General features: G+C 31.8%; 1 protein-coding gene across 1 annotated transcript in view; it reads right to left on the reverse strand.

The window, feature by feature from the left end:
* Positions 1-27,601, reverse strand: part of LOC145249431 (uncharacterized) — a 911,941-nt gene that overhangs the window by 824,237 nt on the left and 60,103 nt on the right. Inside the window, exons 9-11 of the mRNA XM_080110989.1 lie at positions 14,510-14,696; positions 7,405-7,505; positions 4,074-4,134 (exon numbers count right to left, since the gene is read on the reverse strand). Of these exons, the coding sequence (XP_079967115.1) occupies positions 4,074-4,134; positions 7,405-7,505; positions 14,510-14,696 (349 nt within the window). The remainder of the gene's footprint in view (positions 1-4,073; positions 4,135-7,404; positions 7,506-14,509; positions 14,697-27,601) is intronic.

Consider the following 27,601-nt stretch of genomic DNA (forward strand, 5'->3'; position numbering starts at 1 on the left):
ATGTTATATATAAACAAACAAATTACAAATAACTGAAAACAAAGAAAAGAAGGAAAATAGCAAAGAAATAATTAAAAATTAAGATAAAAACAGAAAGAACACCACCAACAAAAAAAACACACTTATCATTAGGAAGTCGCCAATAGTGAGGAAAGGACAATAAAAGCTAACTATAGGAACATAAATGTACTTATGATCAAAGCAATAAAAGCAGCCGCCAGACAAATAGAATTCTAACACCTCACAACTATCTATGGCTTAACAGTATGAAATAGCAATTACCTCCGCCCCACGCTTACTTTAAAAACTTGAAAAATAAAATAAATGAAAGAATAAAAAGAAAAGAATATAAAGAAATAATTAAAATAAATAACGTAATAAATAAAAAAACAAAGTAACACATAAAAATAACCAATTAAATACATGCAACAATAAATAAAACATAAGTATATGGCAAATTTTAAATCAAGAGCAATAAATAACCACCAAGCTAAATGAATCATTTAACGCCCTTCTAGTAATGGCGACTTAAACAAGGGAAGCAGACCCCCCTTGCTCACCTCACCTCGTAAAAACCCTACTGCTCACAATCACAAAACATACACCTCTTTTTCCACGGAATATAGATCGCACCTAAATATCTCATGAAAACCAATGTAGTCTTGATACGCTTTTTATAATCAATTTTTTGGGTGTCTGCTGAATTTTGTACCTGAAATGGGATTCTACTGAAACATATATGCATATATGTAATCAAAGTTGTATAATAAACAAACTATATATATATATATACATATATATATATAATTATCCACAGACACATGTTTCGTCGTTATTCCCAACTCGCATTTCGCATAGGTAAAAATGCACTTTCATAAATAATTGAATTCATTTAAAACATATTGTAAAATCAAAAACAAATAACATATAAGTACATCGCGATATATTGAGATAATCGGCTACATGGACCAGCGGTGAAGGAGCTGAGGCTCAATACAGGCCGTCTCTAGCAGATCCAGTCCTGATGTGGCAGCAGTACTCCACCCTTATATATATATATATATATATATATATATATATATATATATATATATATATATATGTGGAACAACCAAGTGACACGTCCGTCAACGTTAGTCTTTATAATAAAGACGTTGACGGACGTGTCACTTGTTTATTCCTTTTTTATCTATCTCGTCGAAATACTTTGTCCATTATTCCCATCACACACACACATATATATATATATATATATATATATATATATATATATATATATATATATATTGCGTTTATTGCGACAAACCCCTTAAAAAATCTGAACAAGTCTGTGGCGTCTAAAATCTGTGTACTTTAATCAAACACCACTTGGACTCGTTATCTTCTACGTAAAAATATCTCTTATCACATTATCTCTCTATTTTTTCACTCGCTCACCCTTTTTCTCTCCGTCTGTCTGTCTGTCTCTCTGTCTTTATTTCTTTCTCTCTCTCTCTCTTTCTCTCTCTCTTTCTCTCTCTCTTTCTTTCTCTCTCTCTCTCTCTCTCTCTCTCTCTCTATATATATATATATACATATATGTATGTATAGTCTGACGAGTTTTTACGATGAGAAATCGTAGCAGCTTCTGCGTCATCGATATTTTTAAAACCTTAGATTATACATAAGTGTGTGTGAAAAAAAAATAAATTCGTAAATTACATACATTTCATATAGCAGAATGTTTCTTTTTAAAAATTTATTCACAGAAACTTTTTTTTTCTACTTATATTATCATTAACTGACATTCCTTTCCCGTTCAGGATTATTTATACGTGGTTTTTAATAAAATATTTCATTTCGTTTTCAATTCCTTTTGTAGGAAAAATACATTTACTCGTTAAAACATTTTCTCCCCATTTGACAAACACATATTAAAGTTGACAAAAATATATCATCTTATTTGCATTCAATACTATTTTAATTAAAAATATAAGCTCGTTTAACAAATATCTTATCACACCGAAAGTCGCATAGATATATTGATGCAAATATATTTGAATACACATTCACATATATATGTTAGTGCGCATGTATATGCGTGTATATATAAATAGATGCATATGAATACATATCCATACAGACACATAAATATATGCATACAGATCTATTTATTTATATATAAATACTAGCATTTCATCTCGGCGTTGCCCGGGTGTTTGGAGGTGTATGTTGAGCAAAAAAAAAAAAGCGATCAATTTTTTTAACTTTGACCCCTATTATTACCCCTTAACATTTATTGTTTGGGGCTCACATCAAGTTATTAAGTTAGATCAATTTCTAAGGAACCTTTATCTAAAATTTCAAGTGTTTAGACCCAAAATTGTCGGAGGAGTTTGGTAGGGTTCTCAAAGGTCAAATCGTTGAACAGTGATCCCTTAACAGCCAAATTTCTGGCAAAACACGGATTAAAAAGATTTTCCCAAATCTATGCATCAAATTTCAAGTCTGTAAACTGAAAATTGACAGAGTTATTGCGTAGGAAAATGTACACATACAGACACGTTCACATTTATAGATTAAACAAAAATATATACGTATACATAAATATATATGGAAACAATTTTGTGTTTACTGTAAACCTTTTATGCAAATACTATGCAAGTAAAACTCATGTAGAATATCGGCATGAATATACGTAATAGTGTATTAAAGATGATCATTCCATAAGAAAACTGAAAAAACTAATAGGACATTAATTAATATGAATGTTTAAAAGAATATGCAAATTAGCTAGATCTTTTGGTAGTGAATACAATTCCAGAACCCATATATAAGAACATTTTATTTTATTTTCAAATAATTAGAAAAGTGGGGGTTTAAAATAAATACATACACACAAAAAGAAAACGAATTTATTGGAGTATAGATAGATATACATTATTCATATATGGAAGTATGAATGCACTTTCGTAAATACTTGGATTCATTCAAAACGTATCACAAAAACAAAAACAAATAACATCCATGTATATATATACACACACACACACACACACATATATATATATATATATATATATATATATATATATATATATATATATATATATAGGGACTCCACAAAGTCTAGCTGCTGTATCTACAGGGTACCTAAAAAGTCTGGCTACATAATCTACAGGGTACCCAAAAAGTTTGGCTACATTATCTACAGGTGTCCACAAAATCTGGCTGTATAATCTACAGGGTGTCCACAAAGTCTGGCTACATAATCTTCAGGGTTCTCACAAAGTCTGGCCACATATCTACAGGGTGATCACAAAGTCTGGCTATATAATTCAGCCAGATTTTGTGAACACCCTCTCTCTCTCTCTCTATATATATATATATATATATGTATATATATATATATATTATTGAAAATATATATGACAACTAAACTAAACAGAACATTCCGTGTTCTATACTTATAGGTGGCCATAAAAATCTTACGATCATTCTCATCGTTCCAGACACAATCCTACCTTACTTTAATGGAGTACAACATGAAATTCAAAATCGTTTGAGCGATGCAATTTTCTCATCGATTTGGCAACTGTTCAACAAAATTCTTTTATCTCACTGTAAAACATTCGCATTAAACACTCGTTAAGTAAGAGCCACACTTAATAAGTTTCCTTACTTATAATCTGTTCTTAAAATCTATTAAAACTAAATGATTAAGGTTTCTTTCCTATACTTCTGGTACGGGGTTGCTTATCAACGTAATACAAGGGTCTCTTTCAAGTCCGATGTAAACTAGTATTATTGAGCCAAACTAAATAGACAAACCATGCCAATTTCAAGCATCAATGATTACCAGAGTGTTGTCTCAGTAACTAGCTGACACTTATAAATCTCTATCCTCGAGATGAATTTTGGTCTTGATAATTGATAAATAAAAAGCGTAATGATAAAAATGAAGTAGAGAGACATAAGTTTTAGTGATGTCACTCGCTCTGTTTTGTTTGAAATATTCATTTCATAATTTAAAACATCAAATAGAAATCACTTCTTTTTTAGTATCAAACGTAACGAAACAATCCACATCTTACCTGATCGCTTGTAGATTTGATAATCTGCGTCATTCGCATGGTCACCAGTTGGTTCAGTCACCTAATCAAAAAGAAAACATACGGGAGGATAAAATATAGAGTATTGACAATTACGCAACAGTACTTTCATGGTAAATGCTTGACTGAGATTCAATCTACGGTTCCCTTCTGCAAAACATTCACCGTCAAATTTGGATTAATATTAATCTAAACGCAACTTGCATAAACAAATGCATATTCTGCATCGTCGAGGTTTGTTCATATAAAATAAGGAGTAAAACTTTATTTAAAAAAACGCTTAAATATACAATAACAACTATGAGTTAAAGGGACTCACAGCCAACTTATCTCTTAAACATCATTTTAATCCAAGTTACACAGACTTTACTTCTGATATCGTTGTTATCATAATTTTACTTAATAAACAACATTCTATTTTACCCATTACAAACGACTAAAGGTTTGGGAACTCGTCTGAAACGAACAGAGTAATTAATTTTCTAATGTGAGTAGAAACATAAGAATGCTCGTAAACTAATTTTTCCAGAAATAATTGATACGAAAAATAAAGCATTTTGATTTATTTAAATATACAGATGTGTGAATGACTCTTTGTGCATAAATATTTAACCGATACACTCTCAAACTACTGGACACGTGACACATACACGAGGAATGGTTTATAACTAGCAAGCTCATTGTTTGAATGGATGAATAATGCCTAGTGAAATATGTCGACAAGTTAAAATGAACCTTTGCATTTAAACTTGCTAACACAACCTATTAGTTCTGATAATGAACAAATTCGTTCATAATTGGAAGTGGTTTAATTTGAAATCTTTCTTATATCTCTGTTTATAGTTTAAATAGTAAGGAAGGTGGCTGAAGCGCTAAATGTCACATTTTTAGACTTTATATATATATATATATATATATATATATATATATATATATATATATATATATATATATATATATATATATATATATTGATTTTGGACCATTTGGAATTTACCCAGTGGATTGAAATTTTACATTCGACCGTTTTGGATTTTACCATTTTTGGATTTTTACCCTTCACCGGACTATCCATTCATGTGAAATCTTTTTATTATTTTTCTTTTGCCTCCTGTTCCCCTTACCTCGCCTTTTTTTAACCAAGTAAGATCTTTGACTTACTTGTAGTTTCATTAAATACTTTTATATGCAAAATCCGATCCTGCATTTTGCTAATTCCTGCCCTCTGATGAGAAGGAGACCATTTCTTCGAAACTCCGCGGGTTCAGGACTATCCACTTATCTTGTGCTTCCTTTTTTAAAATTAAATATGTTTTTAACTCTTTTTCAAGATGTCTTTTAACATATTTTATTAATCATTTGTTCATATATATATATATATATATATATATATATATGTATGTATGTATATATATATATATATATATATATATATATATATATATCAGAATAATGAAATGTAATATATCTACTGGTATGCAAGTCCAGTGATTATCGGTCTCGCAAAATATTATTAGATGTAATATTTCATATAAGACAATCCAAGTTAAATAAAATTGCTCAATAGACAGGATGGAGCAAATAAATCATAATTTAGGTATCTCAGAATTTAGCATGCATTTTGAATTTGGAGTTTAATATCCTTTTTTCTGCCACAATATCTAATTTCCTTTATTATCTGTAACTAAAATGATTTAAAAACTTTAAAGACTTTTCAGTGTCTATGTTTATTGCCTTAAGCAAATAAAGCGAAAACCAATATTAACATTTGCTAATATGTTTCCTCAGAAAAGATCATTAATCATCGAAAACTCATGAGTGAGGGACATTTATTTATTAAACTGTATTTATTGTTTGGAAACAATAAAAAAAATTCTATACTTGAAAATTACCCTGTTCAAATCATACATAAAAAATACCTAAATTATGATATATATATATATATATATATATATATATATATATATATATATATATATATATATATATATATATATATATATATATAATATAAAGCTGAATGCCCGTGTGTGTGTGTGTGTGTGTGTGTGTGTGTGTGTAGTCACGAATAGGCCCATATACGGTTGACTATTTAAAAAAAAACTGATTACATATAATGATAGAAGATGTATCGAGACACAGGAATGAGCATGTTTGATCTGGCAGAACGGTTGTTCATTAAAATTGCGGTGTCTGCATCCGCGACTGGTCCACAAAGTATAGAAATAAAAAAAATAAAAATTAAAAGAAAACGTTTACCCGTGTGTTTTTATATAGATGTACATACAAATACTTTGATAAGTATGTTTTAACTTAAATAGTATAATGGTATAATAAAAAATCTTAAATAGTATAATGGTATAATAAGATTGTGGGTTCTGCGTTCCGGCCTGGCCTTCATAGAATGGGAATAGGCAAAAACTTTAATAAAGACTTTTCATATCTACCTGCGTACGCATACTTTGATAATTATGTTTCAGTTTGAAGACATATGGTATAATAAAATTATGAGGTGTTCATTCGCGCCTTACCTCCATAGAATGGAAATATGTCACAAAGTTTAACAAGGTTTTTTAATATAGATCCACAGAATATTGTGGTAAGTGTTTCAGTGTAAACAGGTATGGTATAATAAATTATGGGGTTTATCTTTTTTATTTTTACTTTCATCATATTTTGCTTTGGTTTTGATACCCCCGAATTCGAAGCTATCTCTTTACAACCCTTCCTTTTCATAACCTATCATACTTTCATAAATCAGAGTCCATTTTTGTAGGCTGTTTTTGACCCTAGTCAACGACGGTAACTTTTGCTAGTATATATATATATATATATATATATATATATATATATATATATATATATATATATATATACGAATTTCAATTCAGAGAGAGCCACATTATGAGACAGGAAACACTGAAGCCAAAATCAAGATTCATTCATATTGTATAAAGGTATGGTGGGCGTGACACCAACACCGCAAGTAAGCTCTATATTGCGTTTCTCTTCCTTAATCTGAAAACCCTGATATGATTTAACAAAAAATCATATTGAATAAAAAATATTTATTTTTTCAAAAATGAGGCCATGACTGTTTTTATTTACTATATCTAAAAAAAATCATTTACTTTTAATTATTTCTGTAAAATGTTTCGGTAAATAATTATATGTAAATAAACATTTTTTTATTTAAACAAGTGTTTTTATTTCTTATATACTAGTGTTTACTCCGGAGAGGTATCAAACCGAAAGTCGTTTGGATTGGTAAATTTGCTTAATTGCGAAATAAAATAATATTTAAATAACTTACAGTTGGCTTTTTGCACTTGTTATCCACACGCAATTTTCGGAATTTATTGAGATGATGCAAGTAAAATAGTCCGGGACCGCCAACCTCTGCGCCATTTCCCCCTAAAGAAAAGCAAATTGAAATTGTATTAAAATAATTACAAACATAGACGTAATATAATTTTTTTAAAAAATGATTATGTCTTCACTATCCCATCTTTGATGATGTAATAAGATCAAACACAACTTCTTTCAAATCACATGATAAACTGAATGATGGTTTTTATTTTTTATTAGGATTTATTTTACAATGATATCGTGGGTCCAGTCTTTGTGCCGTACATCCGTGAACACTAAATATGGCGTTCCGGTTTCAATTATCAAAATGAAAACGTAACAATATGACAATGTAGGTTTTAGGATGCAGTATAGACAATTCATTCGTGGTTAATAATGTTCAATAGTTGTTATTGCAACAAGATATTTACTGGCAAAAATATTTTCAAAATGAATCGATCAAACAATTATATTATATCTATAAAAAAACTTGACGTAAAACATGGAACAAGAATATAGTTAAGTATATATTAAGGATGAATTATTTAAGAAATCGAGTTGGGTACTCTTGACGATAGTAAGTATTTTTATATTGATGTATTTCTACATTTGATTTATTTAATTAAATTAAAATTATTTTTAAATATATAAGAGATTGTGAATATTTTAGAGTTCGTTGTTTTCAACTTATTGTAAAATATTTATGTTTTAGAATATTAGAGATAGTCATTTATTATTTCTGTTTTAGAATTTTAGAGATAGTCATTTATTTTTTTTGTTTTAGAATTTTCGAGAGAGTACTTTATTATTTCTGTTTTAGAATTGTAGAGATAGTCATTTATTATTTTTGTTTTAGAATTTTAGAGATAGTCATTTATTATTTTTGTTTTAGAATTTTAGAGATAGTCATTTATTATTTTTGTTTTAGAATTTTAGAGATAGTCATTTATTATTTCTGTTTTAGAATTTTAGAGATAGTCATTTATTATTTCTGTTTTAGAATTTTAGAGATAGTCATTTATTATTTCTGTTTTAGAATTTTAGAGATACTCATTTATTATTTCTGTTTTAGAATTTTCGAGAGAGTACTTTATTATTTCTGTTTTAGAATTTTAGAGATAATCATTTATTATTTCTGTTTTAGAATTTTCGAGATAGTCATTTATTATTTCTGTTTTAGAATTTTCGAGAGAGTACTTTATTATTTCTGTTTTAGAATTTTCGAGATAGTCATTTATTATTTCTGTTTTAGAATTTTAGAGGTAGTCATTTATTATTTCTGTTTTAGAATTTTCGAGAGAGTACTTTATTATTTCTGTTTTAGAATTTTAGAGATAATCATTTATTATTTTTGTTTTAGAATTTTAGAGATAATCATTTATTATTTTTGTTTTAGAATTTTAGAGATAGTCATTTATTATTTTTGTTTTAGAATTTTAGAGATAGTCATTTATTATTTTTGTTTTAGAATTTTAGAGATAGTCATTTATTATTTCTGTTTTAGAACTTTAGAGATAGTCATTTATTATTTTTGTTTTGGAATTTTCGAGAGAGTACTTTATTATTTCTGTTTTAGAATTTTAGAGATAGTCATTTATTATTTTTGTTTTAGAATTTTAGAGATAGTCATTTATTATTTCTGTTTTAGAATTTTCGAGATAGTCATTTATTATTTCTGTTTTAGAATTTTCGAGATAGTCATTTATTATTTCTGTTTTAGAATTTTAGAGATAGTCATTTATTATTTCTGTTTTAGAATTTTAGAGATAGTCATTTATTATTTCTGTTTTAGAATTTTCGAAAGAGTACTTTATTATTTCTGTTTTAGAATTTTAGAGATAATCATTTATTATTTCTGTTTTAGAATTTTCGAGATAGTCATTTATTATTTCTGTTTTAGAATTTTCGAGAGAGTACTTTATTATTTCTGTTTTAGAATTTTCGAGATAGTCATTTATTATTTCTGTTTTAGAATTTTAGAGATAGTCATTTATTATTTCTGTTTTAGAATTTTAGAGATAGTCATTTATTATTTCTGTTTTAGAATTTTAGAGATAGTCATTTATTATTTCTGTTTTAGAATTTTCGAGAGAGTACTTTATTATTTCTGTTTTAGAATTTTAGAGATAATCATTTATTATTTTTGTTTTAGAATTTTAGAGATAATCATTTATTATTTTTTTTTAGAATTTTAGAGATAGTCATTTATTATTTTTGTTTTAGAATTTTCGAGATAGTCATTTATTATTTCTGTTTTAGAATTTTAGAGATAGTCATTTATTATTTCTGTTTTAGAATATTAGAGATAATCATTTATTATTTCTGTTTTAGAATATTAGAGATAATCATTTATTATTTCTGTTTTAGAATTTTAGAGATAGTCATTTATTATTCGTATAATTTGACTCATTCTAACATTTTATCTTAGATCTTATTTTCTACTGATATAAATTAATAATAACATAAGAATTGCGTCCTGAAGACTTCTACTAAATAATGTTTCATAGAACCAGAACAATTCACATCCTACGATAATGTAAGTTTAAATTCGATATTCTGTAAAGTTTCCAGAGTTTCTCATGAATATAGGTGAGTAGCTTTAAAAGTCGGAGGTTACATCGTCCAAGTAATACGTTCATAACATATTGCCAGCTAAATAGATTGAAAATAAATATAAGGAACGTTTCACTATTTGAATTTATTTAAAATTAATAATTTTCTTATATGCATATATTTATAAAAGTGAGAATGTGTGTGTGAAGACACTTCTCAACCTATATACTCTACGAATGTATGACCTACAAACTTGAAATTTAATATATAAAATATTCAGACACGTGGAAAACGTTTTAATTCGTTTACATCTGGAACAAAGTGCTGCTAAGGGGTCACCATTTGAAAATTGGTACATGGGGGGGTCGTCGCATAATTATGTTTATCAACTTTTTAACGAATGCGCATACGTAGCTGGAAAACATGACTTCTTCTTCATGTTTAAAATAATGGGTTTACAAAACACTTTTCAAATTCGTGTCAAACTGGTCTAATAAATTGGGTTTTGTTTCGATCTCAGCTCGAGTATTTTATTTTATTTACAAGAAGTCAACTGTTTAAAAAACACATAATACTCTCATGCGCATGTCTCAATTTCTACATGTTTTTTTGTGTAGTTCATTTTTAAAAGGAATAAGTTGAAAGCAACAAAGTCTAAAATATTCACATGCTCTTGTACATTTAAAAATAATCTTAATTTAAAAAGAAATTTAACGTTGCATTTAATACATAAGTATTTCTGTGTATAATGAATAAGAATTCTGCATTAATTAGAATTATAATATTTATGCGTATTTTATGACCGGGCAAGGCCGGGCAAGGCTGGGCGGCCTTCTAGTATTCTATAAAAATAAATTTAAGCAAAAAAATCAACCACATTTTATTCGTAACATCGAACTATTAAATAATTCATTTCGAAACGACATTTTCATTTGTAGCACACATCTACAATTACTTTTTATGTCTGACGAGTAGCCGATCTCATCTTTTTAGAAAAAGGTGAAAGTGACACCTCACGTACAAACTAAGGCAGCGTGTATAATATAATACACAGAAAAAAGTGGAGCAATCCGGTTTACTTTGATTGGCCTTGTAGATTTCGCTTTTTATTTGCCAATATATGTATATATAGTAAGTTATAAAATATATATGCCAATTAAGCTACACAGAATATTCCGCTTTTAATCCTCGCAAGGATTCATCAGGTTATATATGATTTCTTAATTTAATCACATAAATTAATATACGAAAGTATAAATTTATGCGAAAACTTTAAGTATTTATTTCAACAGTGCTCAATATGTAGGTAGAGCTAGATAGTAAGTTAAGAAATATATATGGCAATTAAGCCATACACACACACACACACACACACATATATATATATATATATATATATATATATATATATATATATATATATATGGCAATTAAGTTGATGAATCCTAGCGTGGATGAAGCGCGGAATATTCTGTGTAGCTTAATTGCCATATATATATGATAGCAGTGTAGCTTAATTGCCATATATATACATATATATATGTATATATATATGTATAAATTGACACACATAAACATTCGCCTATGCACTGACACGTACTGTAGTATCAAGAAATCAATTAGACATTCCATCAACAATGGAACGTAATGAAGAGATTTATTCAATGAACTAAAATGTTTCTAAAAAAATGAATTATGAAAGAAATGATAAAACAAGTAAAAATAAACAACTGCACCGCGTGTAAATGGCACAGTTCAACGAAAATTAATCACGAGTTGAAACTCCAGTAAAGGAAAAATAAAGTTTTATTATTAAGTTGCGGCAATGTAATCTGTTCATGTATTTTGAAATTTATAGACCGACGTCAGACAAGCATTGTTTCTTATATAACCGCATTAACACTTCCGCAGGATTCTTTTTCTAAATGAATAATCACAAACCGAAATAAATTTTTGATTCGAACTTGTACGTTTAAAGTCAATCATTAGATCACATCCGCAAGATCGCTGGTAAAATGGTTGTCCTATTCTACCATCCAGACGTTATTTTACTTGCATTGGCATCCTCTACATTTATATAAACCAAATACATCCGAAGAGTATTATTGACACATCTTGTCCAACTTGGGAATCTTTTTGTAAAACTCAGGAATCTCAACGGAATTTGTAATGAAACCATTTTTTATCAGGAAAAAAAGCAGTTAAATTACTTAGCGAAGTTTCATCGAAAGTGAAAAATGTTAAGGTTATTTTTTGTAATCCCTAGTGCGGGTGATAGTCAGAATACAATTGACAATTTGTCAGGTTATATATATATATATATATATATATATATATATATATATATATATATATATATATATATACTTTTACATTTCAGCCCGGCATTGCCCGGGTGTTTGGGTGTGCATGTTGAGCCCCCCCCCCAAAAAAAAGTGGTAGTAGGAAGGCAGGCTCGAACCCGTACCGCAAAGAAAGAAAAGAACGGGGCAAACACCGCCAAACCGGAAGTGACATTTTTTTAATGAATTTAGGCTTGGCAATCGAAAGGTGAGGAGGACTTTTAAAAATATCGGCGAAAAAAGCGACCTCTTGTATAAAAGTTCCCAGTTGAAGGTGAAGATATTAATGTTTTTAGCTAATTTTTCGATATTTGTCGTCTGAAAGGTCGAGATGCAAGACGATACTTATCTTAAGAAAATCTGTCGCTTCTGTCGAAAGTATTAGGCAGACAGGCAAACATACATACATACATATATTTATATATTGGTAACTAAATTTTTTCGACACAAACTGATGAAAAAGCTTGCCATATCTCTGAATACCCTTTATATCAAATTTCAAATGTTTTTACCAGAAATTGTCTGAGTAACTTGGTAGATATCACAGAGGTCAATTTTTTTTAAATTTTGACTCCTATTATGACCCCTTGAAATATATTGTTTTGGGCTACAAATCAAGTTATTAGGTAAGACCATGTCCAAAGGACCTGTATCTAAAATTACAAATATTTAGACACAAAATTGTCGGAGGAGTTTGGTAGAGTTCTCAAAGGTCAAATCGTTGAACTTTCACTCCTTAACAGCCAAATTTCTGGCCGAAAACCGAACCCAAAGATTCTCCCAAATCTCAGTACTCTGTATATCAAATTTCGAGTCTGTAAACTAAAAATTGATAAGAGTTATTGCGTAGAGAAATGTGCAAAGACAGACACGTTCACTTTTATAGATATATAGATACATTTCACAGCCAAATAACGTCGCATCCCACAAGAGCTATGACAGTCAACGAACCGGAGTCCAAGACTCGAGTTTCGCCCTCATTTGGGCTCATCAGTTAGACACATCCGAACCCAGGATTCGAAACCCGAGCGTCTTGCATGCGAGGCAAGCACTCTTCCAACTGAGCAAACGCCCCGCACACAAAAATTTCTATTAACCAACACTGGTCAAACAAACCGCGCCGAAATCCCACAGTGAAATGAACCTACTTCGTCTCGACAAAAGACGCGGTCATCCAACCAGCTAATAACCTCAAGCCGATGTCTCACAAGTAGGAGTTATATGTATATTGTACCTGTAAAAAAAGTTTTTTAATTTTTCTTCATAATATTATTTTGTATTTCTGCACGTCACTAATTGAAAATGAAATAAAGAAAAGTTATAAGCTTGTATACTTCCGTATTCTTTTTTATACATTTCCGTCCATATATATATATATATATATATATATATATATATATATATATATATATATATATATATATATATGTATATTTCCCATGAATTCAGCAACGGCTTCGCCTACTGTCTTTGCAATTTTTCACCCAGGTAATTGATGTGTCATAGAATGTCATTTCGTAGGTTTTATATCGTGATGCTTCTGATGATAAGTATCGGAAATAGATAATCCTTAAAATCTGATAAAAGATGGAAGTCTGAGTTGGAACAAATTTAACTTTTATACAATCTAACATCACAAGTGTTTTTGAGAAGCTTTACCACTGCACGAGCAGAAGGGCCCAGTCTATAAAATCAACTGTAAATTCTTTTATAAGAAACGGGCACGTTGGAAATGAATGTTTCTTATACAAAGCACAATTGAAGCATTATACTTGACTTTTGCATTTTAATTTTTAATTTAAGCCATTATTTTCAGAAAATTTAAAAAAAAATCAACAGAACAGTAGGAGATTAAAAACCGGCGAGTTCACCAATTTCGATGACAATAAAAGTATGGGAGGGTGGAATATTTGTTGATCCTCATTTAAACCCGGACAACGTTGGGTCTCCCTGTAAATACAATATAGAATTGTATATCTATTGTATTGTCATAAATCCCTGCTGATTTTATAGTCCTTGAAGGAATTAGTCATGCCAATTACAACCGCATGTCTTAATGACGTTAGCGACCAAGTTTGGCCAATGATGAATGTATTTTAAAGACTTTAGAGAAAAAAAAGAAAGAGCTTCAGGGTAATATATCTACAGACACACTAATGAAACATTGATATTTACCGCTTGATATTATGATGTCATTCTGGAAATATCCACTGGTGTAAAATACATTTATCAGTCCGCCGGCACCGCCTCCACCTTTACCTCTACCATCACCGCCGTTGCTTAGCAACTGAATATTCGAGCTCAGTAAAGTGTAACACCTCAGGCAAATTGAACCTCCACTTCCTCCGCCACCGCTGCTTGACTGTAAAACAGAACAATGGAATAAAACATCATGAAAACAGTTTTAAAGAATAAAACATCATTTTTTTATGAGTTTGACATGAAATTATATTATGAAATTCAAAATTTGGATTTCAAATTATGTATTTTCAAATAAGTTTTCGTTATAATAGCTTTACTTTATATATTATTTTTAAGAGCGTATCTTCCTCATCTAATCGTTTGAATTACAAACGTTAAAAATCAATTATGTCTTTCTTTCAGAACGTTGAATACAAGATGGAAAAAAAGCAAAATCGCACACTTTTCTTATTTCAATTCAAGTTAGGCCAAAGAGTTGCTAAAACAGCTCGCCATATAATCGGAGTTTTTACATAGGAATCACTACTAAACGCACAGAACAATGGTGGTTTAAGAAATTTTGTGGCGACAATGAGACTCCTGAAGATGCTGAGCGTAGTGATTGGCCATCGGATGTTGATAATGATCATTTATGAGCTTTAGTAAAGCCAATCCACGCATAACTGTTCGAGAAGTTTCTTCTTAATTAGACGTAACTTACAGGATGGTTTCCAAAAGCTTTATAGAGATTGGAAAAATAAAATAAAATGTTGATAAATGGGTGCCTCATGAATTGAACGATAATCAAAAGCAACGACATTATGAAGTGCCATCTCCCCTTCTTTACGCAACAAGAACGACCCGTTTCTCCACCGGATTATGGCTTGCAATGAAAAGTGGGCTTTTACGACAACCGGCGCCGCTAAGTTCAGTGGTTAGTCGCCAACGAAGGTCCACGACACTTCCCGAAGTCGGAGCTGCATTAAAAGAAGGTCATGCTGACAGTTTGGTGGTCTGCAACCGGTCTCATCCATTGCAGTTTTTAGAATGCTGGCGAAACCTTTCAAGTAGAGAAGTAGTGTCAACAACTGAAATACACATTGTAACATAATCCCCCATTGAGGAGCGTTAAAACTACACTGAAGTAGCTTTGTATTTCCGGGTGACGCCAGATAACCTAAGGATTTAAGATAGAGAAGATAAGTATATATATTTTATTTCATGTCAAAATAGATATTGTTTGAAACCAGAGAAATATATTTTTACGGCTAAAAGTTGATGACAGGAAATTTCACTTATACCATTGTCTGGCCTTAAATGAACTCAGAATTGACATCTGGCCTTGAAAATCGTGAGAATGAATAATTCAGATTTCAGGTATGGGAATGCTGTCCACCGAAGAACCTGGGATTGAGATTTCGTGGCGAAATCTTATTTGCTGGAAGAATTTCCACCCCATCCACATACCTTACTATATATGCGACTGTCGTGCGAAAATTAGTCAGTGAGAGTTGAGTCGTAGATCAGATTAGTGGAAATTGCTTGTTGAATTCGGCAAGAACACACCGTATAGAAACGTGCCCCGTTCACTTTCCTCACCCAACCGTCTGTCGCTGTCTGTGAAGAGATTTGAGAAAAACTGAATGAGAAATGTAAACACATTTGTACATAATTCTGCGAAATTAAGCTTTTTGATATTCGCTTTCAGCATACCAGATTTCCTGTAACAACCTCAGAGAAGACTAGACTACACGAGCCGAGATTTCTAGATAAAAATGGGTCCTTAACCACCTTCTCGCTTGAGAGTTACAACATAAACAAATGGTCCGAAAAATAGGTAACGTCAGACTTTACATCTGTTAAATGAGTATTCATTGTAGTTAGACGAGTTTTTCTGGTAATTTCTTTACAAGAAAGGACCATGTATCAGAGCCGAGTCGAACAGTAATCATTGAAATTACGATCAATTAGAGATAAACTATCAACGAATCTTCCATAAACAAGATTGCAGAAAAACGAAGTAAGCATCACCTACTAGATTTCGAAGTTTGTTTTGCGCGCTTACAAGGCAGGAAAATCTGCTGCGGCAGCACCTCTCCATATGTGGCAGGCCTACTTCATCATGAAGTGTACTTTATTGTCAAACTTTAGCAATAAATTTGATATAAGTCTTCCATTACGGGTCTGAAGAGAAGGTACGTTTTAGAAGATTGTCAAACCAGGGGACTTTCTCAATGAGAAATTCATTCATTTAACCATGGCAAATTGAGGATAAGAAATAGAACGCAGCATAGTTTTATATGTATTAAGTTATCAGCCAATACTCCCCTTCCATGTATTACGCCCTGCAGGTCGAGAGGGAAGAAAAGAACACGATTTTGATCATAAATGCTCTTCTCATTGTTGCCATAGACTCTACCCTGTCAATAAAATAACTTGGCTTAAAACGTGTTGGTAAATCATTGTATGTATAAAACAATCCCGCTGTTATGCTATAAATTTTCGAAACACACTGCACTTAATTTCTACCTGAATATACGTTCATATTATCACGTAAAGTGTTACAGGTGCGTTTAATAATAAATGGTTTAAATTATTTATTTGCAACGGTTGTTGGATATTCGCCGGGAAACGCCAATAAGTGGTGCTGATCGGCGATTACTATGCTCGTTATAATATTAGTTCAAATAGAATATGAGAAAGAATGATGTCAACGCTGTATCAGAGTGAATAGTAGGGCATGGGAAAATATCAGCTGCAGCGAAGGATGGCTGGCTTGGGAAAAATTAGCAGCAGCAGCAATAATAAAAAAAAACACGCATATGCAAATTAGAAAGTGTGCACAAGAAAAAAAGGGGAAAAATAAAAAAATACACCACGTGGTCGGAAGAAGCAAAGTGCGCGTCGAAGAAAACGGACGTGTAAAGTCGAAGAAACCGGATCTTCGAATTAAATAATAACTTTAATTTTTCCCATCGCCGCTGATTTAGTCTTATAAAAAGTGTGCTAACTGTGAAAAGGAATCCGCTAAGAAATACATGATTTTATCAAATGGATAGCTAATACCAGCGTACAGTCGGAAGAATTAGAATCGTATGCCGGATCAAACGGACATTTAGCAGCGAGAGACATTTTTAAAGTGGTGCCGAAAGGAACGGTAATAAATGTTTTTGTTGATAAAGAAAAAAAAGCCGACCCGGATTTTTATTTATTTGTTTCCTTTGAGTACGTTACAAAACTCAATAAAAATTTAAAGATAAAAGTATTTATGCTTAACCGTTTTAATAGAAAGAAATGTTAGTTTTCATAACAAGCGCAAATAAAAATGTTAACTTGATAAAAAAAATGTTAGAATATAAAGAAAGATGCGTGACAAAAACTCAGCAAGACACATTCGGCTACGTATAGTAATGACGTAATAGAAGAGATAGATTTTGAAACGTAGTTTTATTTACGAGGTAGATTAGTTCAATATGTAACGCGTTAGAAAACCGACGAAGATTTTGGACAGGAATCTCATGAAAGTCAGAAGAGGACGACTTAGCAAAATTTAGTCTCATAAAAAGTGTGCCAACTGCGAAAAGGAATCCGCTAAGAAATACATGATTTTATCAAAATATAATTTCCGTCTGAGCGTTTTCACTTTCGGGGAAAGCAGCTTTAATTACAAGACGAATGGAAGAAAGATAAGAGATATGTGCTTTTGCTGGTATTCCGTGCTTGACGATACAATGTTAGCATATAAGAATATATACACATACACACATCAACACATGTTCGGAAATACTGGACAATCACAGATTGAAACACGGTTAAGGGGAGCATAAATATTATTGGTGCTCTCATAAATATACACTAGACGAATTACTTTTAAGGTTTAAAAGACTCATTACAGACCGCACAAACACGCATATATACACACACACACACACACACACATATATATATATATATATATATATATAATTTTTTAAAATGTAAATACAGTCATATCTTGCTACGATGTGCAGACCGTTTCGATCACATTAGATATCATCAGGCAAGAAAAATTAAGATACAAAAACTGAAAAGGTTAAACACCTTTTTAAATTTTGGAGGAGAAAAGATTCGCCATCAGCGGCGATGGACAAAATTAAAGTTATTATTTAATTCGAAGATCCGGTTTCTGTTAAGAGAAGCGGGGTGTTAAGAAGAGAGAGTTGGAAGGGTAGTCTGAGATTAAGGAATTAGTACAGAGGAGGGGTAATATAATAATACAAAAGGGGGTTGTGAACACAATGGGGGAGAGAGGAATGGAAGCTGAGGTATAACATCGTAGCAAGATATGACTGTATTTAATTTAAAAAAAAAATATATAACTTGCTCTCTTATGATTGAGCACTATCAATGACCATTGTTGAAATTCAATTATTTTCAATTTATGGATATCTTCCCAGAGGAAAACTATATATATATATATATATATATATATATATATATATATATATATATATATATATATATATATATATATTGATTTTGTTGTTGTTCCTTCTTATGAAACGGATTTTTAATTTAATTATAATTGGATTTTTAAATTTTACATTATCAATCACATTACTTAATATATATATATATATATATATATATATATATATATATATATGTATATATATATATATATATACGTCTAAAAGATCACTGAAGGGTTAAAGGTATTTGTCATTTTACCATGAATGAATATTTTTTCTCTACTTCAGATATTTTACAGATACTATTTTGGAAATTAATTATGGATAAGTTTAGCACTTAACAACATACGCAAGTTGTGAAATTGTTTTACTAAACATAGGGGTTAAATGTGTTGACCCTAAAAGCTTCCACCACATTCCCCGGACCTTACTAGTCCCAACTTTTCTTGTAAGAATATCTTAATAAGTGTATGCAAACGAAGCATAAACCCTGCAATAATTGTACGAAACGAAATCAAGTAGTTAAATAGTAATCCAGAGATTCTGCAATCAGTAATGAAAATTGTTTGGGAAAGAGAACAAATATGTGAGGCTAACATAAAAAACGTAATCTTTCATAAATAAAGATTGTTTGAATTTTGCATTTCCTGTTTAATATTTTAAAAATGCCGTAGTCAGGTAGTGTTGAAATTACAGAAAAATAACATCAAATATAAAGAACTTATTGAAGTTCCAAACCCTTTAGTTACTTTTTGGACATGCTGAATATACATACATACCTACATATATATATATATATATATATATATATACATACATATATATATACATATGCATATACATATATATACATATGCATATATATACATATGCATGTATATACATATGCATATAAATACATATACATATGCATATATATATATATGTATATATATATATATATATATATATATATATATATATATATATAAATATATATATATAAAAGGAGAACGGCCACCTAAAACCATTAACCTAGTTCTAAAACAGATCCATTGTTTGATAAAATGCATGCCCATTGGCTGATAGGAAGGGGCGCGGTTGATACTAGAAAGCTGATTGGCCAACTAGAAATCCTCAACATATATAAAAACAAGAAGCAACGACAGAATTCGCGCATAAGCCTGACGAATCCTATAGTTGGATGAAACGCAGAATATTCAGTGTAGCTTAATCGCCATATATATTTTATAAATTACTATATATATATATATACATATATATATATATAATCCTCGGTTTGGGAGAGGTGCTAGTCTCGCGGCACTGATGAGTTGTGATACAACGAAACAGGACTGTATGTCGATGGCTACAAATATATATATATATATAATGAGTAAACGGTAATATATATATATATATAATGTGTAAACGGTAAAAAAAATTAAAGAAAATTAACAGTACTGTTATAGAGTAAAACATGTTTTATTGATTGATTACCGAATCGTATTAACGATCCGACATTTAGTATTTATTATAGTGAGAAACAGAGAAATTAGACAATGTAAAAACTCTAATAAAAACAGTTAATTGTAAAGTCATTGAGAAGTGACAAGGGGTGAGGAGGGGGTTAAAAATCAAACGGATAGAAATAGAGAGAGAAGGAGGAGAGGAGAGTGAAAAGAAAAATGTGAGATGGGTAAATAATTGAGATAGGAATAGAAGAAGAAAGAAAGAAAGGAAAAATAAAAATAAATATATAGATAAATAAATAAGAAAAAAGAAAAGAAAAGGGGCAAGCAGTTAATTAGGAGAGCGGCGTTTACACACACACACATATGTGTGCGTGTGTGTGTGTGTGTGTGTGTGTGTGTGTACAAGACGCACATTATGTACAAGTTATATGCATTCCCTCCGACTATATAACAATGTGCTTTTACAATTCAATCAAAATTCTACATTATATTTATAAATCATCGCAAAGTATTTGATATATAAAATGGGACTTGTCTTTGTGTGTCCCTATCTTTAAATATATAGCTAAAATTATTTAAAAACCACAAAACAAATAGTCAATAAATTTTATATTATTAAAAAAAAAAGTATTTTTTTATTACATGGTAGTCACCACTTATGAAGGCCCGGAAGCCACTCGGGGATAAGGGTTATTACGTGTACAGTTATCAATGGGATAATATCGCAGTAATCGTTAGTAATGGAGATTTGATAAAGTGCCTTACTTAAGGGGGCGATTTATCAAGAATTTGTTTATGTTGGACTTGAAGACATCCAAGTTGTAGTCAAGTGAGAAGCAGGCAAACGGAACAGAGTTCCACAGGGGGTGCACTTCTAAGAAATAAGCTTTGTTCATGGAATCTATGTTTTGATTTAGGCACAGATAAAGAGTGGTGGCAATTATTGGCAGTGGTTTCAACTAGACGGGTGTTTTTCGTGAAATATTGGCGAGGGGGGCCAGAGATTGGAGCTCAGACGAGCACTTGCTAATGAAATAGCGATAATGATTATGTAATTGTTAAATGTGCACTGACTCCATAGTGTAATTTTGTGTATAGTATGAGTTTTGACTCTCCAACAAGCCACACTGTGGGGTAGAGACAATTGTTTGTCGTGGACCAGCAAAGAAGAATGGCCTCCCTATTCACATGATCTTTTTGTGGTCGATCCTAAAAAAAATGGAGCCTGCTTCACTCTATAAGAAAATATTGAATCTTTAAAGACAAAATTTAACAAAGAGTGGGAGAGAATACTCGTAGATACTGTTCGTGCTGCCATAGATGGTTTCTCCATAAGACTTCGTAAGTATTAATTATTTTGGGATTCAACTACGTTCGTTTTCCTAAACGTAGCCAGTCTTTCAGTCATTTAAAATGCGGTGATTTACTAATTTGAAAAGGAAATACCGACTCGTATCTCGAGATATTCATCCTATAAACGAGAGGTGTATGCGTGTGTATGTGCTGCTAGAGAGAAATGGGCGTAGTGAAGGATAAAAGGAGGATTGGGTAGAAGGAGGATGGGAAAGGTTTGGGGGAGAAGAGAGAAAAATCAAGATAAGTTATACTTTTTCCACGGACAACGCTAGGTAGCCTTGCTAGTTGCGTATAAAATATAATTTCGTAGTAATGTCATCGATATCCCAAACAGCATGTACTAAATAACTATTTAAATAAACACTCATATTATCAGAAAAATTGTTATAAAGAGCAACCGGTAAATATCTGATTTTAATATTTATTTATTGTCAATAGTGTTTTAATATTTATTGATTTGCAACAGGGTTTGGCACACAAATTCATGAGTACATCGACGAACGTACAGGAATATTTTTCTCTCTAATGTACGTCATTATATTGTTGATAACTAGGTCATAATGCCGGGGTTTCTATAGAAGGCATAGCATTAACCTCGTTTCAATAAATCAATTCACCTGAAAATAATGAGGAAAAACAGTATTCTGTTCATAAACCACAACGGTAAATGTGTTTATGGGGGTGCGTAAATTGACATTATTACACTCTTTTTGAATACGCTGTCATGACTAAGTATACATGCAAAATTGATATCGAAGTAAACGGATATCTAGTCTTTCAGCAAAACTATAGCTTTTCATTGGATGTAAATCCAACCAATGACGCATTCATGAAGAAATAACTTGAAAACTTCCTATTTACAATGCCTTTCCCACGGGACAGAGTTAGCCACCAGGGTCGTCATTTAACGCGGAGAAAAGGTACACAAATTACAAAACGTCTCAGTCGTGAAGGATTCCTTCTCCACTGACAGAGAACAAGAAATTGAAACACCGCTGAAAGAACAGATACTACACTTTGATGTTGTTCAGAAAAGTGGTTCTCCAAAAGAGAACTTAAAACAACTAAAAAAAAAACATAACATACTTCTGAAAAGTTGAAAATTTTAGGGCTTACATAATAGAAGATGAGATATTTGTCGTACGAAGGGACTAGCTTCAAAACTATACCGATTTCGTAAAATCCGTCGCCCCTGTCGAAAGTTTTAGGTAGACATGATGAGTTCAACCTCTTGTTAGACGAGTGCCACTCCCTCAGACACTTAAAGTCCATGAGCCCAAAAATGACTTCTATCGCAACAGGACCATTTTTATAGACAAATGGCTGAGGGAGTATCTATACACAGATGATGTTACAGAATCTTAGCTTTGTACGTCAGCTAATTATCTCTCTCAGTTCAAAATGTTGAGATCCAGCAACAAGCAAGAGCAAGATAGCCAGCAACAAGTTAAACTGTAGACCAGCTTAATGCGGTTACTGGTCTCCCGCTTTATGCTTTTTTAAATCAGAGATTTGCTTCTCCTAGAAAGGTTGCCTTCACCACTGCTTACGGGAGCCCTCTCCATCTCAACACACACATACATACACACAAACACACACAGTGCTATTTGGCCGTTGACCCCGAAAAGGGGTTCATTCGCCCTTTGAAAGGTCTTGTTTTTATTCCTTCAGGGAGATTAGCCTACTCACCAAACAAGTCTGGTAGGGGAACCAGTTTAGTCGCCGGTGGCCCGACCATGAGGTACGTAGTACTAGGTTTAAACATACATACACTCATACATACATTTAAACAGGTGAGATTTATATTATAGATAACAACATTATTGTCTGGTTCCCCGCGGTCATCTTTAGAAATTACCTTACATTTCATATCTTGGCTATCTGGCAATACTCCCCTTCCTATCATCATAAGAACGACTTCGTTTCCCGACTTCTACGTCCTGTTTTGACTATCTGACATCTTCACCCCACCTTTCTCAATTCTAACTTGCCTGCATATATTACAACTAATCATATGTGCTTATGTCATTCGTCTACACAAAGACCTAACAGATAAATTTCAGTCACGTTTTCTGTAGCCAAATTTATTGTTTTTATCCCTAAGTTTTAAAACCTATTCTATTTATGTATTTGACATAGCTCTTCGTTACAGTACATTCCAAAACTTATGAACATTATTTTTCATTGTTAAACAATCTAATTTTCGTACCGATAATCGTAATACTATTCTTTCGTAATAATAACTTCTTTAAATAAACATCTAACTTTTAATAATAATAGTTGATCTTATAATCGGCTATTATTATTAGCAAGGCGTTCTCCAACGTTTTCCTCAAGGCTAATACATAACAGTCCAACTTGTGGATTTTTCTGACGAACTCGGAAACCTGGACTCTCCAGTGTTTTGATTTGTTAGTACAGTTTTCCAAGAATATTAAGCATGAATATAAGTACTTAAAGAAAATAAATAAACACCGGTGAACATTCACTGGAAAGATGGTGGGATCCTTCTACCGCTCCAGAAGATATCTCACTACTGATGCAATTCTCTATCTATATAAAAGCCAAGTACGTCCAAGGATGGAATACTGTTGCCATATCTGGGCAGAAGCTGCCAAAAAACAGCCTATCCTGCCGTGACAGAGTACAAAATAGACTTCGTGGCTTAGTGGGGGATGCCCTTTTCTCTACCCTGCAACCCCTCTCCCACAGAAGAGACGTTGTGAGCCTATCCTTGTTTTATCGTTATTTTCATGGCAGGTGCTCGTCTGAGCTCCAATCTCTGGTCCCCTCTCGCCAATCTTTCACGAAAAGCACCGGTCTAGCTGAATCCACTGTGAAAAATTTCCCCCACTCTATATCTGTGCCTAAATCAAAACGCAGATTCCATGAAAAAAGCTTCTTTCTTAGAACTGCACGCCTGTGGAACTGTGTTCCGTCTGCCTGCTTTCCTCCGGACTACAACTTGGATGTCAAGTCCAATGTTAACAAATTCCTAATGAACCGCCCCCTTAAGTAAACACTTCATCAAATCTCCGCACTAACGTAATGTACTTGCAATAACCCTTATCCCTGAGTGGCTTCCGGGCCTTGATAAGTGGTGATAACTGTGTAAAAAAAAATAAATAAAAATAACATTGTATTCGAAACTTTTCAAAAGATTTTTCTCATATTAGTTAAGCAATGGTTCATCTGATCCTCCTGATATTAACAGAAGTGATAACATTAAGTCTGATATCTAAAACCAAACAAATTTGAAAAACAAAAATATCGCAACAAAATTAAACGGTTAAGTGAAAATTTAAGATTAACATTTATTAATTTAAAAAATTTTAAAAATGAAGACTGAGTTTCCGTTTTATTTAGATTCTTTGGACTAATCTGCGTATTTTCACTGTTATTTTTATAATGTCGTAACCACAGAGTTTGTTCAGGTGTATCTTGTGGATCTTTTCGAAATTGCGCAAAATTTCGAACGAGATCTTTTACTTCGTCCACGAGAGCATTTCATCAGTTATGCCTGGTAAGAATCATAAGTAATTTTCAATTGTATTTAGAGTGTCATTAAACTTCCAAAAGAAAGTAAATTTATAACTAAAGTTTACCAAATATTTTATTTACTACGCCAAAGCGATTGCCGTTCGCAGGCGCACGTGGCATAATGTATTAAATATTGAATAGGTCGGAGGTTATATCATCCGAAACGCTGTGAAAATAACATAAAAGACGAAAACAGTAGCCCAATAATAATACAAAGAAATGATTATAAACATTCATTACTTGACACAGTTTGATAAATAAGGAATAATCTTACATTAACCATTGAACCTTTAATCTGTGACAGTTAACGAGTATGAATATCTCTACTATTATATAAAAGGCATAATCACGGTGGCACACTAGTTCCCGCTGGATCACCGAAGTTAAGCAACGCTGAACCTGGTCAGGACTAATGGGTGACTATTTGGGACTTCTAGGTGCTGTATGTGCTCTCCGCTTATCTCGGCATTGGTTCCAGTCATTCTGGACTTCTCCTTGCAACCGGACTTAAACAGTCCCGATTCAGGAGAGGTCTGGTTGGCATTGCGCAATCCTTGCCTCACAATTTCACGCGCAGCTGCTTCTACAGGCGGTATCCTTTGTCTTTCGAGACTGGACGGAGGCATCGATATATAAAAGGAATTGTGTGTGTATGTGTGCGTTTGTTTACAATGGACTCCATAGTTTTTTTATAAAATTTCGTGTCAAATATATTTTATGTATCTTTCAGTGTTCTTAGATAGGGTTTGTCTCGAATTATCTCCGATACGTATCGATAATCGATAATCGTAAAACTCTTATGAAAGACTGAACAGGCAATTTTGACAAAAGTTAACATTTTATACAGCCTTGCATCATTATAGTGCATTTGGGAATTTATATTACCACACAAGCAGAAAGGCTAAACATATAATATCAACAGTAGATTCTTTGATATTACACGGACGTGTTCGAAATAGATGTCTCTGATTAAAGCACAACTGAAACATGATACTTGACCGTTTCATTATAAACTTCAATTGAAGTAATTATCTCCGTACAAGCAGAAAGGCTGGGCATATAAAATCAACAGTAGGCTCTTTTATATGGTAGGGGTGCGGTCGAGAAAAATGGTTTCGCTCAGCGCCCAATTCAAGAATTATGCTTGACTTATGCATTTTAAACTTTCATTCAAGCCATTTTATATAAAAATTTAATTTTATAAAATCAACAGTATATTCTCTACAGTGCAATGTAGGCAGCAATGTATTGTGGACTATGCGGGTAAACATATAAATATTCATCTCGATACACTGTCACATGAGCCATTACCAGAGTAGGTAATCAATCGATTTCATTAAAATATGAGCGATTTCATCGATTTTGTTGACTATAAACATAGGGGGGCGTACGACATTCGTTGATCATCATTCAATCCCGGGCAACGCCAAGTCACACTGCTAGAATAATGTGATGATATTAAACAAAGTTATGTAACAAAATGTGACTAAATGCCGTTGCATTTTATGTAAGCGTAATGTAATCCTTTCTTTCTTTGACCCAAATAAATGTGAGAGAGACAAAATTCGTTAAAAAAAAAAAAAAAAAAAAGAGAAGAAAATTAATTGGTTTAAAAGAACCGAACTTTTATTTCGTAAACAATAAAAAAGATCTTGTTGGTTTGACGCTATAGTAAGAACGGATTAACTGGAAAACAGACCGTAAAATGAAAACTCGTGCCTAAAAAAATTCCATTGAGAATTAAACAGTGACGTTCATGAAACTTACATGCCATAACTATTTTTTATACAAGACTAGCAGTGGCCCGGCGTTGCTCGGTCGTAAACACGTATACAAATTATAGTATAATTTATGCAAAAGCTGAGATTTCTGCATACGAGTATTATGTTTTTCTAAACAGTTTACTTCTTGTAAGTAAAAAAAAAATACTCGAGCTGAGATTGAAACCAAAACCAACAGAAAGTGAGTCAAGTAAGTTAACCATTAGGCCCACTTGACACGTATAAAAATTTGTTTTCAAACATACTTATTCCTAACATAAGGAAGTTGTTATGTGAACGATGAGTGCATGCCTTGTCGTGAGATAGATAACAAACAGATAAAAAGCTGACCCCCCCAATACCACCTTTCCAATTTCTACCCCTTTTAGCAGCTGTTTTCCTGATGAACACCAGTTAAAAATGTTCCCATATGTCTACACCCAAAATTTCAAGTAAGAATTAAAAAAATCGTTGAGTATATAGGTTGAGAATTGTCCTTACCTACACATATTCTCACTTTTATGG

This window comes from Euprymna scolopes, chromosome 28 (genome assembly GCF_053919585.1).
Source record: "Euprymna scolopes isolate OS-2025 chromosome 28, ASM5391958v1, whole genome shotgun sequence".
Lineage (NCBI taxonomy): Eukaryota > Metazoa > Mollusca > Cephalopoda > Sepiida > Sepiolidae > Euprymna > Euprymna scolopes.